The 18,858-nt window shown below is 40.5% G+C and overlaps 1 protein-coding gene across 3 annotated transcripts; it reads right to left on the reverse strand.

Moving 5' to 3' along the window:
- Nucleotides 1-995: 995 nt before the first annotated feature.
- On the reverse strand, nucleotides 996-6,390 carry LOC310749652 (spexin prohormone 2-like). Of its 3 annotated transcripts, none has more exons than XM_083586971.1 (5): nucleotides 6,197-6,385; nucleotides 6,020-6,097; nucleotides 5,876-5,933; nucleotides 3,299-3,389; nucleotides 996-1,820 (listed from the first exon to the last, which is right to left on the reverse strand). In XM_083586971.1, the coding sequence occupies exons 1-5, from the start codon at nucleotides 6,260-6,262 to the stop codon at nucleotides 1,763-1,765; spliced, it is 351 nt and encodes a 116-aa protein (XP_083443097.1). In that variant the 5' UTR covers nucleotides 6,263-6,385; the 3' UTR covers nucleotides 996-1,762. The 3 variants fall into 3 exon arrangements, with proteins under 3 accessions (XP_083443097.1, XP_083443098.1, XP_083443099.1); XM_083586972.1 differs by having other exon boundaries at nucleotides 3,309-3,389; nucleotides 6,197-6,378; XM_083586973.1 differs by lacking the exon at nucleotides 6,020-6,097 and having other exon boundaries at nucleotides 6,197-6,390.
- Between the last annotated feature and the right edge of the window lie 12,468 nt (nucleotides 6,391-18,858).

Genomic DNA, 18,858 nt, shown 5'->3' on the forward strand with positions numbered 1-18,858 from the left:
AAAAGCCATACAATGAAAAATATTGCTATGCTTCAGAACACATACAGTTTTTGCCTTAATAAACACATCATCTATTAGTCACAGTGTATGTGTCATATTCACATCTATAAAATGGAAAAATACCTTTCCTCCTCCACAGAATGTGACATTTATTAATGGCTCTGGGTCATTCAGTACTACAGTGATGTGAGTCACATAAATATTGCATATATATGTCAAGAGTTGAATGTTGACTGTATATTGTCCGAGTCAAAATACCTTCTACAGCTAACATTTAGAGCAACTAATGTTGCTATTAGTGGATGTGTACTTGGGTTTACTTAATCTATCAAACAATGTATCATTATTATAATGTATCATTATTTTCATAATGAAAATTAATGGCACCTAGTCCTCCATAATAAACAAATGTTCAGCTCACTCCTGGTGAAGTCAAAACAACCCAAATAGATGTACTTTGGATTATTTGTATTATTATTATTTATAAAGGCAGCTTTATAAAAATGCTGATAATAGTAATGTTGGATTAAACACCTTTGCTAAGGAATGGCACTATAGTGATTAGAAAATCACACCATTTTTTAATGTAAAAATCTAGAGACCTGGCAAAATGCGTAGACTACTTTAGCCAAAGCATATTTTACAACATTAGGATTTCAGTCTCATCCACATCAATGAGCTCTTAATTACACATTCGTTTCCCTTTGCAGTTTATGTGGAAGCATATTAGAAGTGTGAAAATAAAAGCAGTAGCAAGTGGTTGTCATCCAAGAATGCAAATTCACTGAATAGTAAAGGAGAAAATGAAGATGGGGTGTGAGTTTCAAGTAATTTGAAAGCTTTCAATGATCTTTCAGAAATAATTGTTATATGAGTAGTTTAAAATCATGGTCTTTAAAAAAAAGAGATTGCAAGGAATATAAAATAGCCTCTGTGAGCTAAAAATATGATATTCTACTCTGATTTCTAGGTAAAGTTTAAGAAATGCTTGTGAGGAAAATGAAACTAATAAATTCATAAAAATAAGGCATAAAAATAAGGGAAATGGAACGTGATCAATTAAACCTCTAAATTGCAAACCTGTATACATTTAACTTCTGACTAAAGAATGCACTGGGAGTTTAAATTACTGAAAGGGGGAAGTAGGAGAGACCCATTAACATTTGGAGGAAGGTGTCACATGGTCAAAATGACATGTATCTTTTCCGCAGAGCAGTAGGTATGTTGGCCTTCAAATGCAAAGTGAATTGAATTCCCCCCCCCCATCCTTAATCACTACATCTTTTGGTAGCAAATTCCATAGTTAACTATGTGCTGTACAAATAAATGGTTCCATTTATAGGTCCTGAAGCATCCATTTTCAGCATCATTGGAAGACTGGGTTGTAGTGTTATATGTATCCACTTTTTCTACACTGCACGTTTTGTGGGCCTTGGGATGCTGGGCTGTAGGCTGTAAAGAGAAGAAATAAGGCAACTGGCAACAAACACTTGTGGGAACTTTTTATTTTGTATTGCTTTTGTGTGATCTGTTACTACCAGGAATTCTTATTACATGCAAAAGTTTCAAATGTAAGCTGAATAGGTTGAAACAACACTCATTAAAAGAATGGCAAAATAATCACATCTAATAGAGTTTTTCACACAGTGTAAAGATTATTCATAACTATATTAATGGAACACTTTAAAAATTGTTTACAGTGTTTGGAATTCAAAGGGCAAGTAAAATAGAACATTAGTCCAAGTGGTCAATGTCCATTTTTTCAGATGTTCATTTTCTTCTGATGTTCAGGAATTTCTGTGGTGCTGAATGTTGGTAACCTATAAAAAAAGGGAGACATATTCAAAATGTTATATTTCTCATTGTGAATTCTCACCATTCTCACTTCAAAATTGCCCTGGCTCCCTGGCATTTCCCTGCATATGCCTCAAAATCCCAATCTGAGCATTCACATGGCAGGAGAGGGGATTGCTCTTGTGACATTAAGAGTTTATTGATACAAGCTACTTTAATTAATTTATTTTACATAAAGACTACCTTTGCAAATTGAGAGTCAAATGCCAGCCTCCATGGGGTAAAATGGGAAAAGAGGGAGAGAGGAGGGGAGAGAAAGAGAATGGGAAGAGGGGTAAATTTTTATAAATGTGACAGTCTCGATTTGGCATCCAGATTTTGAAACTTCCAACCCTCACAGCCTTTCATAGTTTGGTAAAGACCCTCTTCTTTAGATAGGTTTTCCGTTTAGATTAACCCATGCTCCTCCTGATTCACTCTCCCAACCTCCTTACAAAGGTGTTTACAGAGACTGTATGCTAGAGAACTAAGTCTGCACTCTTCGTTTATTTCCCCAGAACACTGGAAGGCCTGGCTCAGGATGGGTTCAGTCCTTGAGACATAAAGAAGGAATGAATGCCTTTGCAGACAGCTGTTCTCCTGGACTGCTTATCAGTAGAGAGGGTGCCTTTGAACAAAAGTAGCCAAATCCCTACAACTGCCTGAGTGCTAGACTTGATGACCCATGAGATCCTTTCCAAATCTATAATCGTATAATTCTTACAGGCAGACTTCATTCAAAATCCATTCAAAAGTCACAGCAAGTGAAAATGACTAATGGTTTTGATTTTGCAAAGTACTGAGCACTTTTTTTCTTTTAAGGACACAATTTTTAAAATAGCCTTAATCCAATGCATGTGAGTAATGCAGCTGATTTTAAAGAAAAAGTGCTTTCATGTACTAAAACGATTGAAGCTGCGTAAGAAATGCTTAGCAGGTTGTTGAACTCTGAAGTATGGGTGTACATTTCACATGACAGCTTTAACATGCAATCATGCAGATTACTATGAAGGTCAGTAACAGGCTATATAGATACTGTCCTCTGAAACGTGTTACCCATTCATTTCATGGGAAAGGGCTTGGAAAAGTGTTCTTGCCTCTTTATATAACATAAAGCTGAGAAGATGGAGCACATGCAGAAGGTACCAGTTTAAATCCCTGGCATATCCAGGTATGTCTGGAGCCCATTCTGAAACCCTGGAGAGGAACTGCCACTCCGTATAGGCAGTGCTGAGCTGCATGCCATAGACCAACTCAGTCTAAGGCAGCTTTCTCTGCTCCTCGTGTTCCTAAAGTTAACTCCAGATTTAGAGTTCTCTAGTTTATTTTATACTGAAGTAGTTGAACGGTTACACCTCCTACATAAATTATGTACCATTTCTTTAAAAAACGAACAACAACAAGTTTGGCTTTGCAAAGAGGATTCGTAAAAAGATGCACAAAGGCCATTGATGAATGTAATTACAAATAAATACTTTTCATAACTGCATTCAAATCATCCAAGTCAAGCTTGTAATACTGTTCTTCACTATCAGACGAAGCATATCTTCTACCATCTGTAAAAGAAAAAAGCAAGCCAAATTACCTTGAGTTCTATATATGGCTGCTTATGATCTTTGAGGTTGAATGCACATCTGACCAGCCATCTGATAAATAGGTTTTCACACAGATAATATAGCTTACAAATCTCAATACTTGGGCTTGAGTGGATGATGGAAATGACCAAAAAGAGATTGGAAAGTATTTTCTAGCCTGCTCAAATGTTTTAATAACCTTGAATGTAAAAGCCCTTCTACAAATACAAACAGAGCAATTAAAGTTGAATGAGGGAAAGTGAGATGAAAACAGCTGGAATTCTTGCCAATTCATCCACCATAAAAGACTTAAGGAGCCTCAGATATCCATACAAGCATTGATCTATATAACTGCTCAGCCTGCATTGCTTGTGGGGATCTGAAGAGTTTACAACAGTCTGCAATATTAGTATATTCACTGGAGATTTCCTCAATAACTTTTGTACAGAATTCATTTAAGATGGAACTAATTTTGAAGGCTTCAGGTACACACACAATTCTGACTGTAGTTTTTTTGGCTTAGCTTTTATGGTGATCATCCAGCTGCTCTGAACAAAATAAAAAGGGGCAAAAGAAAGCCATAGGATTTCAGACAGCTCCAGGTTTCCTTGATCCTGGACATGGGCATAGCCAGGATTTAATTGGGGGGGGGGCAGGCTTTATGTTAGGTCGGCAGAACTGAGTTATCTGTGATGTAATCAGTTAAGTATTTTTATTTATATGGGGGGGGGGGCTGCTACCCTCTGGCTATTCCCATGATCCTGGACCAGTTTGTGCTGAGTTTCTCTCTTCCACTTCAGCCAAAGAGGTGCTGCTCTGTATCATTATAGGAGATACTGGATGCTGAGCTGGATCCAATCAAAATCTATGCAGCTGACCATTCTTTTCCTACCTGTAGTGAAACTTGATACCTCTGGTCACTTGCAAGCAGGACAAAGAAGGTAACAGCCTTCTCCTGTTTAATTTTTCTGGTATTGATCCTCTTTGCTAACTTGTGATTGACATGACACATTATTATTATTATTATTATTATTATTATTATTATTACTATTACTATTATTAATATTAATACCCTGCTCATCTGGCAGGGTTTCCCCAGCCACTTTAGGCAGCTTACAGCACATATAAAAACAGTAAAATGTCAACATAAAAAACTTCCCGATACATACAGGGCTGCCTTCAGGTGTCTTCTCATGCCACAGCCTGTTCTAATACTGCCTCTTCCACCCCTTTATCCTGAGATTTCTCAGATTATTTTTACAAGCCCGCTCACACGCATTGGGGGGTGGTGTTGGGACCACGCCCCGGACCCACAAGTGATCTGCCAAATATTCTTCCTCATTGTGTTCTTGCCCTGTGGATATCGAAGTGAACCAGCGCCTGCTATTATTACTTTTTCCAGTGGTAGTTACTTTGATTCTGCATATTTATTTTTAACCTCCACATTTGTCCTCAATTTGAAAGCCCTTTAACCAAACCCAAATCAGGTCCTTACTAAACAAAAAGGCAAAAACAGCTGATGGGAAGGACAATTGGGGTATTGCTGTGGGTGGGTGGCGGGGAGAGATTCTCCCCATTAATCTTTTGGTGGGGCACCATTACTTTCTCCCCCTTCCCATGCAAGTTAAAGGGAGAATGAGCTGGAATACACTGGACCCTCAAAAATAGGGGAGGGTGAAGACCCATTTTAAGTTTTACTACGGTTTTACTATGGGTAATATATAGCGGAGTGCCTCTGTGAAACAGCTGAAGAAAAGCAACACACAAGCAAATCATGATACTCAGAGAATTCTTAAGAAAGGATAGCTCTGAGAAAAATGGCCGGAGTAAAATGATCACATTACATTTAGCCACATCTTTCTCCCTGAGCCACATTGCTTCCATAGTACTCCACAGAAAGTCCTCAAAGTATAAAGTATCATGTTATGCACAGATCCTGTAAATACATATTAAGGAGATTGTGGAAATGTAGTTCCTACTTCAGTGTAACATCTTCATCTCGAAAAGCTTATACCTCCTCTATGACATCCTTCTATTAGCAAGTTTAGTTTTCAGATTGTTTGCAACGTCCTTGTTACATACCGTAACTTATAGCTAAACAATTTTACAAAATTAGTTTTCAGGTTGCTTGTATGTCTCCATATTAATTCATTACATTTAAGCAAGTGCTAATTTTACATAGCCCCACTGGGAACCAGTTTATTGTTGCTTTTTTAAAAAATCAATCAGGAAGCTACTTAGAGCCTTTTAACTGGAATAAATCATTAACTTTGTGGTGGTTGTGGTAGGCAGTTTTCCTCCTAAGTATTTCAAATTAATGCCCAACTAAACTTTTTTTTATTTGAGATTTCACCCTGTAACAAACATTTTGAAATTCAATGTAGTATTAAAAACAGCCATTAAATAGTTTTTTAACTGAACCAAGCATTTTTATTTTCATTTTTTTGAAAATGAGACACCAAACTTACATCTTCCCTTGAGATACAGCATTGATTGTGGACCCCAGTTTCTTGCTATTGGATTACCCTGAAAAGAGAAAGTAGCCACAATTCACTGGAAACTTGTCATGTACTGCTGCAGAGTTTGGAGGATATTTTAGCTAAAACCTTTACCTTTGGGGTGTGGGATGATTCAACTACGAAAAAGACCATCATGATGACAAAAGCACAAACTAATGCTGTTTTAACTTTCTGCAAGAAAAACAGTATATATTTTTCTTTGATTATTCAGAATAAAACCCACTGTAACAAATATTTAAAAGCATAAAAGAGACCTAGTAAGTTGCTTACCATGCTGGCAGGTCTTTTGTCACTCGCTTCTATCACCGAAATGTGATCAAAGGTTTGGTTTGGCATTCTTACTTTTAAATAGCTGATGATGATAAAATACGCAAGTTCAGCTGATCATAGATGTTTTGCTTGGGGTTGTTTTTCTCCCGCCCCTAAAAAAAAGCCTTTGTTTTCCAGGGAAGGGTTTACGCCAAGTTTGATATGTGGAAATTAGATATATAGTAATTTACCTTCTCCCAGAAGCAAAGCAGCAAATTAGCGTCAGAGGCTCCTTGACAAAAGGGTAGCTAATGATAGTTGTTCCCGTGAGATCCAGAAACAATCTGTACACACAGGGAACAAAATGCAAGACAAAAGGTGACTAAATGTCAAGCATTTCTACTTGGTACTTCACACATTTTCTCAGGCCTTCATTCATTTTTCTGCAATAATTAATATATGGTTGGAGGAAAGCTACTTTTTTTTGTTAATGGGCTTCCTCTTAGTGGACTCTTCTTAGGCTCTCCATTCAGCAGTTGAAGATTATCATTAAATCATCAGTTTATGAACATTTTGCTGTATTATATGTTTCTCTTATAAATAAGAGCTATCCTGAGGCACTTTTATAAGTCTTGACTCCTAGGCCCTCAGCTCTTAGGAGCCCAGGATGATCCATGACACTGAACAGCTGGTGAAACATAATCTAAACACGTTCATCAATATTATTAAACTAACACTGGCATGCATATAAATATTGTTTGGTAGTGAAATGTTATTGTTTATATTCTGTTGGTAGTCTAAGCCTTCTTTGGTTGAAACTCCAGATTTCCAAATGCCTTGGTGCCTTTCACGACTTAAATATCAGTGTATCTCCCTAATGCAGCAACTAAGAGAGTTATAGCTATGGTGGCTCACAACCAGACCTTGAGGCGGGGCAATTCCACTGGCTGCTGGCCTGTTTCCAAGCACAATTCAAGTTGCTTGCCCTTGAAACCCTACATGCTTTTGGACCAAGGTAGCTGAAGGACTAGCTTCTTGCAGCATACTTCCTTTGTCAATGGAAGCCCTTCTCCAGCTGTCTCCATCTGCAGAAGTTAGGTGGATGATGACGGGCAAGAGAGCCTTCTCATCTGCATTGCCCCTTCTGTGCAGTGATGGCAACACCTTGTTTCCTTTGTGCAGAACCACTCTGCCTGTTCAGAGCCTTGGTACCAATCTGAACATGCAGAGTGGTCCTCTGAGTGGTCCAGCACTGTGAACACTGTGAACACTTACTTGGAAAGTAAGCTTGGAAAGTCTAAGCCCTCCTTGGGAGAGGACGTCTATGAGAGTCCACATTCAGGTGTGTAGGAGGAGGGGCAATTCTGAAGCAGCAGTGAAGAAGAAAATACATCGCATTCACAAAGAAACCCCTTGAGGTCACCCGCCATTAGAGCATTGTCTGAATTACAGTATTACAGATAACCATGGATGACTCTGAATTACTCAGTAGCCTTACTTTGTAAAAATGCTCACCATGCACCACAATAAGTAGCATTGATGTTGCAAATCTTGTAATGCAATCTGTGCAGTTGCTGTACATGGTTTCTCAGATATGTGCCTAGATTTAAATAGTCAGTTACTGTCTTATTATAATGGCTTTTCTCCGCTTCTAGTTCAGTTTTATTTTATCAAATATCCCCCTTGTCATCAGGATCATGAAAAATGCAGACACACACAGGTAAAGCCAACATACATTCTGATAAGGATCTCCTATGCTGTGATTGTAAAACCTTGTTCTGTCTACCTTTCCAATTGTATTGGTTATTTGTTTAGGGTTCTTGAATTGAAAATAAACCTGCTAATATCATAATGGTATTATACAAATCTATAGTGCGGCCACATTTGGAGTACTGTGTACAGTTCTGGTTGCCTCATCTCAAAAAGGATATTGTAGACTTGGAAAAGGTTCAGAAAAGGGCAACTAAAATGATCAAGGAGATGGAGTGACTCTTCCTAGGAAATAAAGGTTGCAGCGTTTAGGACTTTTGTTATTACATTATTGTGCTGTATCAATAAAGCATACTTTATCAATGTTGCCCATAAAGGTAAAGGTAAAGGGACCCCTGACCATTAGGTCCAGTCATGACCGACTCTGGGGTTGCGGCACTCATCTTGCTTTATTGGCCGAGGGAGCCGGCGTTTGTCCACAGACAGCTTCCGGGTCATGTGGCCAGCATGACTAAGCTGCTTCTGGCGAACCAGAGCAGCGCATGGAAACGGCGTTTACCTTCCCACCAGAGCGGTACCTATTTATCTACTTGCACTTTGATGTGCTTTTGAACTGCTAGGTTGGCAGGAGCAGGGACCGAGCAACGGGAGCTCACCCCGTCACGGGGGTTCGAACTGCTGACCTTCTGATCGGAAGGTCCTAGGCTCTGTGGTTTAACCCACAGCGCCACCCCCATCCCAATGTTGCCCATTTTTTACATTTTTTAAAATACATTATATAATAACATTACAGAATGGGAGTTGGCATAAGCCAATGTTGCCCATAGGCTTATGCCAACTCCCATTCTGTAATGTTATTGTGTTTTTAATGTTTTTAATGTATTAAAAAAATACTTCCCTGAGGTGGAAGAATACATATGATGAATACATTCAAAATTGGTTTCCTCTGCATTCTTTTCCTACTTTTAAAAATCTGTCAGTGGTATTTGTTGTTGCCTAATAAGCTCATATCAAAACAACCACTGTTCAAGGCATTAATTTGTGAATCTGCGTCCATCTGTTCCGTTGAAATAATGCTGATGTTATGCTGACATCTTGGTGTTGATGCTGTTCATCTTTTTTTCTTCTTCCAATAATTACATAAATTGTAGTCCTAGCTTGTTGGCTTTGTTCTTAACCAAATGGCTTGTTTTATTCTGCATGTTCAATTTCATTTTGAGAGAGTTATTATCCAGAGCTCAGTAATTAAGATGCTAATCACTGCACAAATCAGTTATAATGCATTAAATCATTGAGTGAAAAATGGGCAGAATTTTACAACCAGTCATCCCTCATGTATGCTTATAAAGAGATGTCTGTTCAACAGGTTGTCACCTTACCTTTTAGGCATTGGACAGTTGACGTGTATTCTGACTTGGAATATTTGACTTAAGATTTGTTCACCTAAAACTTTTCTGTTTGAGTCTACTTTTTATTTAGGAAGCAAGATTTAAATCTGGGCAGAGCAATTCTATTGAGGAGCTAGGCAGCACAGAGTGACTAGGGCAGAAAGCGGTCAGTTTTATTGTAGTTTGTTGTTGTTGCACAGCTGAGAGGTCCAAGAATTGGGTCCCTGGAAGATGCTGCAGGGCTCTAGCTAGGATGCAAAGCCCCTGGTACCCCAAGCATCCCATCTGGCGACTTTCTGCTAGCTAGTGCTAGTGCCAGCGGGAGAGCTACCAGTGGTAACGTCCTATCCTCCAGGGCGAAGCTCAGGACTTCCATTGTGGCAAAGCCTAGTAGGGAACTCTTCTGTATGACTCCATGTCATCTAAGACATTCTTCACTACCAACCTTACTGTACGCTTGTGAAACGCAGACCACTTATCTAAGACCACACCACTATCAACATCAGGGGGAGTTAGGATCTTACCCTTAGGCTGATCAATCAGTGAATCAATTTTGTGAGAACAAATCGTGAACAGTGGGACTGAGAAGAAGAAGAAGAGTTTGGATTTGATATCCCGCTTTATCACTACCCTAAGGAGTCTCAAAGCGGCTAACAATCTCCTTTCCCTTCCTCCCCCACAACAAACACTCTGTGAGGTGAGTGGGGCTTAGAGACTTCAGAGAAGTGGGACTGGCCCAAGGTCACCCAGTAGCTGCATGTGGAGGAGCAGAGACGTGAACCCAGTTCCCCAGATTACGAGACTACCGCTCTTAACCACTACACCACACTGGCTCTCTGAGAGTTAAGACTTAGCATGCCTATTTATTCTTTGAAGTTATTTTAGTTGTAATCAGTGCTTTTTTTCAGCCAGGACTCACTAGAACTCAGTTCTGGCACCTCTCAGGTGGGAGCCATTGCCATTATAAGAGAATAAGGAAGGCGTTCATGGTGAGTTCTGGCACCTCTTTATCTAGAAAAATAGCACTGGTTTGTGAAATGATGGTGGCCTTTCTATCTATAGCTTTGTTTAGTTATAAGTTATTTTACACTTTCTTCTATGCAGTGGTACCTCGGGTTACAAACGCTTCAGGTTACAAACACTTCAGGTTGCAGACTCTGCTAACCCGGAAGTAGTACCTCAGGTTAAGAACTTTACCTCAGGATGAGAATAGAAATTGCGATCCAGTGGGGTGGTGGCAGCGGGAGGCCCCCATTAGCTAAAGTGGTACCTCAGGTTAAAAACAATTTCAGATTAAGAACAGACCTCCAGAACAAATTAAGTATGTAACCAGAGGTACCACTGTATCTTAAATAGGCATCTGTATTTCCTGGTTTGAATATATATGTGTGTGTTTCCTATTTACTGGTAAGTCACTGTGAACTGCCTGTGGCAAAAAAAGCGACTAATAAATGTAACAACAACAATAATCTATATGAGATCTGGTAATGTACAAGTAATCATTGATTAATTCATCAGTGCATAAACCCATTAGAAACCAACAGGATATTTCAGCACCTTGCCCTTGGTTACCATTTAACAGATCTCTCTCTCTAGTACTACTGGTAATAAAAAAGAAGATTTTTGAATGGCTTTTTAAATGTTCAGCTATTAAATTAAAAGAGGGGAAATGATGCAAGTGCGCTGGGAAACAGATGTCTCTGTGTTGTAAACTGGTATATCCATTACGCCAAGACAGAAACAGCTGTGAGATGACTTGCATAAATTGAGTGTGAATTAGCTGGATAAAACCTCTCTCATCCAGCAAGGCGCTTTAACTCTTTCTTGCTTACAATTTTCACTTACATACTGAGCTTAATGGACAAGGCTGGGAGGGGAGCTCTGCTGAGTTTATTGGAAAAGTGGAGAAAATGTGAATTAATGAATAAGCAGACTAATGAGGTAGATTCCAATCCGTTGCTGTTGTTGTTGTAGTATATATATATCCATCTATATTGTTATAGATTTGGGGAGAACCCCCCTTAAACCCTAGAAATTAATAAATGATAGGATTTTGATGATTTGAGGTGTGAAGGACGAAATACAAATTGCAGAGGAATTCCTGGACTAGCCTAATGTAAAATGGACAGATGATATAGAAGATGATATCATCAATCCTGTTGTGAAATACACGGTGGTACTTTGTCCTTGATTGTCCCTTCTCTGCTACACCACTGCCGATTGGTTGATAAGAAGGCATTCTTTGTTAATAATAATAATAATAATAATAATAATAATAATAATAATAATAATTTGTTATTTATACCCTGCCCATCTGGCTGGGTTTTCCCCAACCACACTGGGCGGCTTGCAGCAAAAGATAAAAACAATCCATGTTTGTTCCATTCATTTTTACCTTCTCGTCTGCAGAAAAATAATACACCCAACTCACATAGGAGGTAAAACCAGTTGCCTATGTTCATGTGTACTCCTCAAATATATCTTCTCCAGGGACTGTACAACACACTCACCTACTTATCACATTCTCTTGGGTTAAAGTGATGAATTCCTTCTTCCCCCAAACACTCAGAAGTTAGTAATTCTGTTTCTGATCACAGAAGACAGCTCCAATTTAGCTTCAAAAACTGCACATTTATTGCACTTATATTGTATTCATTTCATTTTCAGCTCCTTTTCACACTCAACTGTTTGTGGGGAGACCAGAATTTTATTGAGAGATTGTGCTGTCACTGCTGTAAGAAGATGAAACAATTTGTCAAGGCTCATTTTCAAATATTAATCTTTTGGGGAAATTTGTTGCTGTTTCAAAGAAACATTCCACCCTTTTGAGATCGCATAGTTTTCAATGATTAGAATGAGATTTGAACAGTGAACCCCCGGCCATTCAGTCAGTCAATGACCTTCGAAGACCTTCCAACATACAGGGTGTGACCGGAGGGTATGCCTTCCTCCATTTTAAGGCAGTTATGTGTGCATAGCCTTACAATGTCTTTAGGAATGTGAGAGGAGCCTTGCTGCATCAGACCAAAGGCCTATCCAGGCCTGCATTCTGTTTCTACAGTGGCCAATCAGAAGCGACAACATGGTGGCAACAGCCCTCTGCCCCATTCCTCCTGTTCCCTAGCCATTGGTGGTCTGTCTCTGCAGTGGAGATAGCCCTGGGTAGCCTGATCCACCATGAATTTACCCAATCCCTTTATAAAGCCACCTTTCTATTGTTTGCTTCATTTGGTTCTATTGGTTGCTTCAAGGTACAGTTGTACCTTGGATCTCAGGTGCCATGGCTCCCAAACAAATCGGCTCCCGAACAATCGAAACCCGAAAGTGAGTGTTCCAGTTTTCAAACGGTTTTGGGAAGCTTCCTGCAGCTAGTCAGAATCCACACTTTGGTTTTCGAATGTTTCGGAAGTCGAACGGATTTCTGGAATGGATTCTGTTCGACTTCCAAGACTGTATACAAGAAGAAGATAAGGCGGTTTGTTGTACAAGCTTTGGCCCTGCTCATTTCAACAAGAATGTGTGTTTCAACAATGCAAATGCGCTGGAAAGTGGAGAAATCCTTGCTTGAGGCATCTTTTAACTTCCCTACAAACAAATCAGAACGAGTGTTTATTTAATAGCCAATGTTGCTGAATCTCCCCACAAGCAAATCAGGGTCTGGAAGCACCCATGGTTGTCCCCCGCCCCCTCCCCAGCTATAGCTCCTTGTTGCATTGAACACTATTTAAGGGAGTCTCCAACTCCCAGTAATAGTTTAAAGGACCAAGCCACAGTGCAACCAAGCCACAGTGGAGCACCAAATATGACATTGCACCTTTGTGACTCTTTTAAGATGAAAATATATCTTGCCATTTCCCCCTGTATATCCATTTGTAAAGTACTTTATAAACTACAACATCTAAAATATGCCCTTTGTATTTACATCTGAAGTAGGGCTAGCTCACACAGATCTAGCTGACCCAGAGTAGTTTGCTTCCCGCAGGACAGCCTGACTCTTTTAAAAGACTATTTGCAAATGTCTCCAGCATTTTCAGCGCAGTCTCATTTCTAAAGTGTGGTATTTTAGTCCTCAGTGACTGTCAAATTATCCTGTGATGATAAGTGGAAACACTGTGGTAAATCTAGATAAATGCAAGTTATTTCCTTCAACAGACTTTACTTTTTTTGATGTGGCATAACATCACTACTGAATAGGCAGACCTAATATATGCATTTTTATACTCACTTTTCCTTAGTATGTGCATTTGTGCACCTTGCCAAGCTAGAGAACGGCATTGCAAAATTTGGAGACGTGCAAATTTCAAAGGAGGGGCTGTGTTTCAGTTTGCACAATGTTTCAGATACTGAGAGTTGGGCAAGTTTGCCTTTGCATCATATATCTCCCCCTTTCTTAAATGAGCTGCACCTACAGGCAGGATTCAGTGCAGCCTCTTTGCTTTCCCCCCCAACAGGATGAGCTTAGCTTCCCCCTGCTTTCAACAGACATCCTTACCTCTGCTTCATAGTCATTGGTGCTGGCCTTTCTTGCGTGCTTCAGGTGGGCTACCTGCCTTTTAAAAAAAATTGCTTGAAGGGCTGTGTAAACCTTTATGCAATTACAAGTTCATTTAGTACCTTAGAATCATAAAATCATAGAGTTGGGACCGCAAGTGTCTTCTAATTCAACCTTCCTGAATCTCAACATGCAGTTCCCCCATTCAGTTCAAAACCGTACTGGATCCTGCTTAGCTTTGCAAATGTGCTAGCAGTTTTATTGCTGTACCACTTGTGTTGCTGTATTCTTATTTTAATCAATTTGTCTCCAGTCACAAAAATGTTTTGTACGGGGTATAGAAAAGAAGGAAAAGGGCTAGTGCACAGTGGCAGGGCTCTGCATGCAAATGGTCCTTGGTTAAATCCCCAACATCTCCAGTTAGAGCTAGCAATGGCTGCTGACTGAGACCCTGAAGAACCACAGCCAATCAGTGGTACTGAGCAAGGCAGACCAGGGGTCTGACTCAGTAGAAGGCAGCTTCCTACCTCAGCCAATCAGCACCAGGCACAGCCAGTTCTATTTCCTGACTGCAGAAGCAGGCTTCCTTGAGCTCTGCCTTGGAGAGGAATAGGAGCTGTGTGTTGATCTCCATAAAGTGAATGCACTTCCAGAGAACAAGCACTCATATTTTTAGGCATGTATATACCCACCCAACTTATTTGTCCATTCCCATTAAAAAATGCAGGCAATACAACCTGAGACTTGAGGCTTGCCATTCAATTTTTCTTAAGCACTGGATTTCGAAGTAACTGATTGCAACTCCTCCGTGTAGTATATTCTTCTACTTCCAGTTTGTTCCATTTTAATTCCATTTCTCCTTGCTCTTAGGAAATGGGATAAAGAAGAATTACTCTCCCTGTCAATATGCTGTAATTTATTTTGTAATGCATTAATCCTAGCTCCTAGTATCTTGTAATACATTTTCTGATATGTCTGGGAGTACATTTGTGCATAAGTGCTTTGTTATCTCTAACAAACAGACAACAAAAGGAAGATGCAAGTCCCCCCCTTCCTATCCATCTATTAAAATTGAAAACTGAATTACGTGTGTACCATATTATTACTTTCTTTTAAAAAATTAAAAGCCAAGTTCACCAGATGCTCCAAATCCCCTTCCCTTCTTCTGAAGCTGACAGTTGCGATGTGCCCTTTCCTTTAATAGGCCTGTGGGACAATGTTATCAGTCATATGTTTAATGACTTTTCATCAGAGGTGGATACACAGGAACTGCGGAGTATTGTTTCTCATTGGATTGATGTACATTCAAATTGGCATCAGGATAACTACCACTGCTTCTTGGAGCATTACTTTCAAAGCTGCTTTGGTGTGATCAGATCATGTGCCCTTCTGAAGATGTTACCCTCATCTTGAAGGTGACATGTGGCTTGGCCAGTGAATGAAAAAACAAAGAGGAGAAGGTACACAGAGGTACCTTCTCAGAGGTACATAGGAGTATGTTTGTTAAGACTCAGCTGTGTGTTATGAATCTAACTACTCTTCCTCAGAGCCAGTGTGATGGCACTGCTAGAGTAGTGGACCAGGACACGGGAGACTAGGTTTCAAATTCCCACTCAGCCATGAAGTTCACTGTAGAAATGCATATATATTATCCATTTAAAATATAATATAAAATCATCATCACCATTTTATTATTTGTATGCCATCCAACTGACTGCGTTGCCCCAGCCACTCTGGGCAGCTCCCAACATTATAAATGTAGTTACATCTTTAAAACCTTGAATTCTCCATTCAAAACCAACATGTCACCCATAATAACTGCTGTTGGTTTTGCTGCTTGCTTTGTTCTTAGGTCGGATTTCGTCTGGTTTTCAGCTTGAACTTTTACCTTAGTTTGTACTGTGTCAATTCTGCGTAAGACAGAATACAAATTTGCAGAGTTGGATCCAGTGCTGCCGTCACACTCATGCAGAAGAATTCTTCTTGCGCAGCAGAACTTTCCTCTTCCTTCCTCTCTGCTGCAGCCCACCATGCAACCTCAAAATCTCCAGAGGGTTGAGGGACCCCGTTGAGCAGATTTTGGGTGCCTGCAGGAGAGGTGAAGAAGGGAATGTCCCTTGGCACAAGTGGAACCCTCCATTTGCACTGTATTGCGCACAAACCATAAATAATAGTAGTAAATAATAACTCATTCAACAGAGTAATGTGACAAACTCTATAGTAATGGATAAACTATTAAATGCTGTACAGTCTCAGCCAGACCTTAAGGTTGGCTGTGGGGAGGCTTTTCTGGCGGTGCCACTGCTGACCAAGATTGTAGTCATATGGCCATACTGACTGCAATATTTAAGAGGGGTTAGTGATTGTGATTTTTAAATTGTATTTTGTTTTCTGTGCTGACTGATCATTGTATTTTAAATTGCTCTGACCCACCCCGATCACCAGTCATGAGGGATGGGGTATAAAACCTATAAAATCAAATAAAAATAAATAAAAGTAAGAACAGTAGAACACTGATGGATCAGACTAAAGGCCTTCTGAATCCAGCAGGCCACTTTCCACTTGCTTTTATCCAGTCGCTGTTTACCATTCTGCTCCCAACCATATTTGCATGGTCAGAGCAGTCATCTGGATGCGCACAATCCTGGCATGGTTATGCCTGTTCCTCCGGGAGCCTGGTTATCCCTTTACTGTAGTTCCATCCCTTCTGCCCCAGCATTGTAACTACTGTATGAGTGCAACTTTGAAAACATTTCTAGTACAAGACTACCCTCTGCTGTCACTAAGTGAGAAAGCATCCATGGGAAAGTGTCATGCAGTTAAGCTAAACTAAACTCACGGGAGTTCAAAATTTATTTTGTCTGCTTCTCACCCCTGCAATTGCTTCCTCTAAGTCCAGTGGAAATAGACCTGGCTGGGGGTGGTTTCTATGTCACTGCACAAGTTTTCCTAAGCCCATTTTATGGGATATGCCTCTTCCTTTTATGCTGTGGTTCCCTGGTTGAATTTACTGATTTGTGCCTTTACCGGCACAGCCTCCTGTCCCATGTTAAATATCCAGGTCTCTCTCTCTCTCTGGCATCCTTCCTAAAGGGAAGATGTTCAATGACTTTCATCCACCTCATCAACGGTGGTGGCTGATGCCTTTTGGGACTGGTAAGAAGGAAGGCGGGGGTGGGGGGGCAGTGGTAGATGGAGCCAAAGCCAATAACGGGTGGAGCCAGAGACAGACGGGGCTGACTAATTCTAGCTTTGCCCCCATCTTCTTCTCTCATCTGAGTCCTGCAAAGGAGGAGGAAGCTGGCAGCCCAGGCCACTCCCTGGGCTGGTTGCAAGTAAGAAGGCAGGCAGAAATGGACCATTCACCCAAATGGACCATCCTCCCCTGCTTACAAAGAAGGGGCTTGGAAAGGGAACTCACAGATACAGGTTGTCTTTCAGTGGAGGATTTCAATCATTCAGTTGCAAACTTGCCTTTTCCGCAGGATCCCGTATGGAGCATCCTAAAATACCTTAATCGCTTATCTTTTTCTAGCTCAAGTGTTCCATTGACTTGGATCCTTAGGGAATCCATTGACTTGTTAACTAGGGAAAGGAAGGGAAAGGAAGTTCCCTGTTCCCTCCTGAAATGATAAGCCATAATATCACTAAGATGTTTGTCAGAAAGGTTCTTAAGGTGTCTTGTCACATTTTAGGCCCTTACTATTGCTAAGGATCACTGCAGATGCTGACAGCAATCACAAAATTAAAAGACTCCTGCTTCTTGGGAGAAAAGCAATGACAAACCTAGACAGCATCTTAAAAAGCACAGACATCACCTTGCTGACAAATGTCCATATAGTTAAAGCTATGGTTTTCCCAGTAGTGATGTATGGAAGTGAGAGCTGGATCATAAAGAAGGCTGATCGCTGCAGAATTGATGCTTTTGAATTATGGTACTGGAGGAGACTCTTGAGAGTCCCGTGGACTGCAAGAAGATCAAACCTATCCATTCTTAAGGAAATCCCACCTGTCTCTTTGATGCAGACTCCTACAGATGAAATTGGTCGTATCTCATGCCAGCCCCTAACTCTTCTAACCGCAGAGCTATATTGTCCTCCAGTTCAGTGAAGCACATCATCTGCCACTGGGGTAGACAATGCAGTCCCCTCCAGGTGTTGTTAGACTCTGGTTCCCATCAGCCCCAGCCAGGATGGGATGGTGGGAGGTGTAGTCTAAAAACTTCTGAAGCACACCATGTGGGCACCTCTCGGTCTACATTCATAGTCATATTTACAAATGCATTTAAGTTTGGATTTGAGCTTCCCACTGTGGCTGCGCTCCACATGGATCCAACGGCCACTCAATAATTGCCAAATAACTTGTTGAATTTGTTCTATCTTCGGGGAAAATTCTAGCAACTTGCATATGTGAAGGAGCTTAACTCATGTGTGAATTTTATGACAAGTGAGAAAACCAGTGTTCATTCAACGTTTGCAAAGCCAACAGCAGGGTCCAAGAATAGAGTGAATGGTTGTACACCGAAACTTCTGTATGCTTGCCTAACAGCACAAACTAGCACGTGTTTACTTATGACCGGAATAAGTCCTGTTTATTTATTGGGATTCTGTCCATAGGATAACAGCCTAGGATTCTAAAGTGCTTCTTTGCCTCAGATTCAGGGAAAGCTCACACAATATACAGTGAACAAGACTCAGATTGCTATCTTTAGGCTCTAGCTCTGTGTTAATGCACATAACTGTAGCTCAGGGAGGGGGAACTTGCGGCCCTCCCCACCACTGCATTATCCCCAACAGCCCTTTTCAGATTGCAAAAGCCACTTCAGTGTGTCTAATTGAGATGAGTGAAGTGGAAGTACTTGATCCTTTCCCCACCAGCTGTTTCAGTTTTCCACAACTCCCCACCCCCACCATTGGAATTCTCCCACTCCTGCAAGGTTTTAAATGTGTCCCTTCCCCATTGCTTTCTATTATGGAGAGGTCCCTCTGTTCATATGACTTTGGGCTCTGCACTGATATGTGACAGACTTTCTACTCCTTGTATTTCATGGTTTGGGGGACTCACTATTTACAAATGACATGTGAGTGTGGGGG

This window comes from Podarcis filfolensis, assembly GCF_964270895.1.
Source record: "Podarcis filfolensis genome assembly, chromosome: 1".
Classification (NCBI taxonomy): Eukaryota; Metazoa; Chordata; class Lepidosauria; order Squamata; family Lacertidae; genus Podarcis; species Podarcis filfolensis.

Coding starts and splice junctions, on each gene's coding strand:
- LOC310749652 (XM_083586971.1), bottom strand. CDS start 6,262: ATGCCAAACCAAACCTTTGATCACATTTCGGTGATAGAAGCGAGTGAC. Junction 5,934..6,019: donor AATCATCCCACACCCCAAAG/GTAAAGGTTTTA, acceptor TTCTCTTTTCAG/GGTAATCCAATAGCAAGAAA. Junction 3,390..5,875: donor GCTGTATCTCAAGGGAAGAT/GTAAGTTTGGTG, acceptor TTTCTTTTACAG/ATGGTAGAAGATATGCTTCG.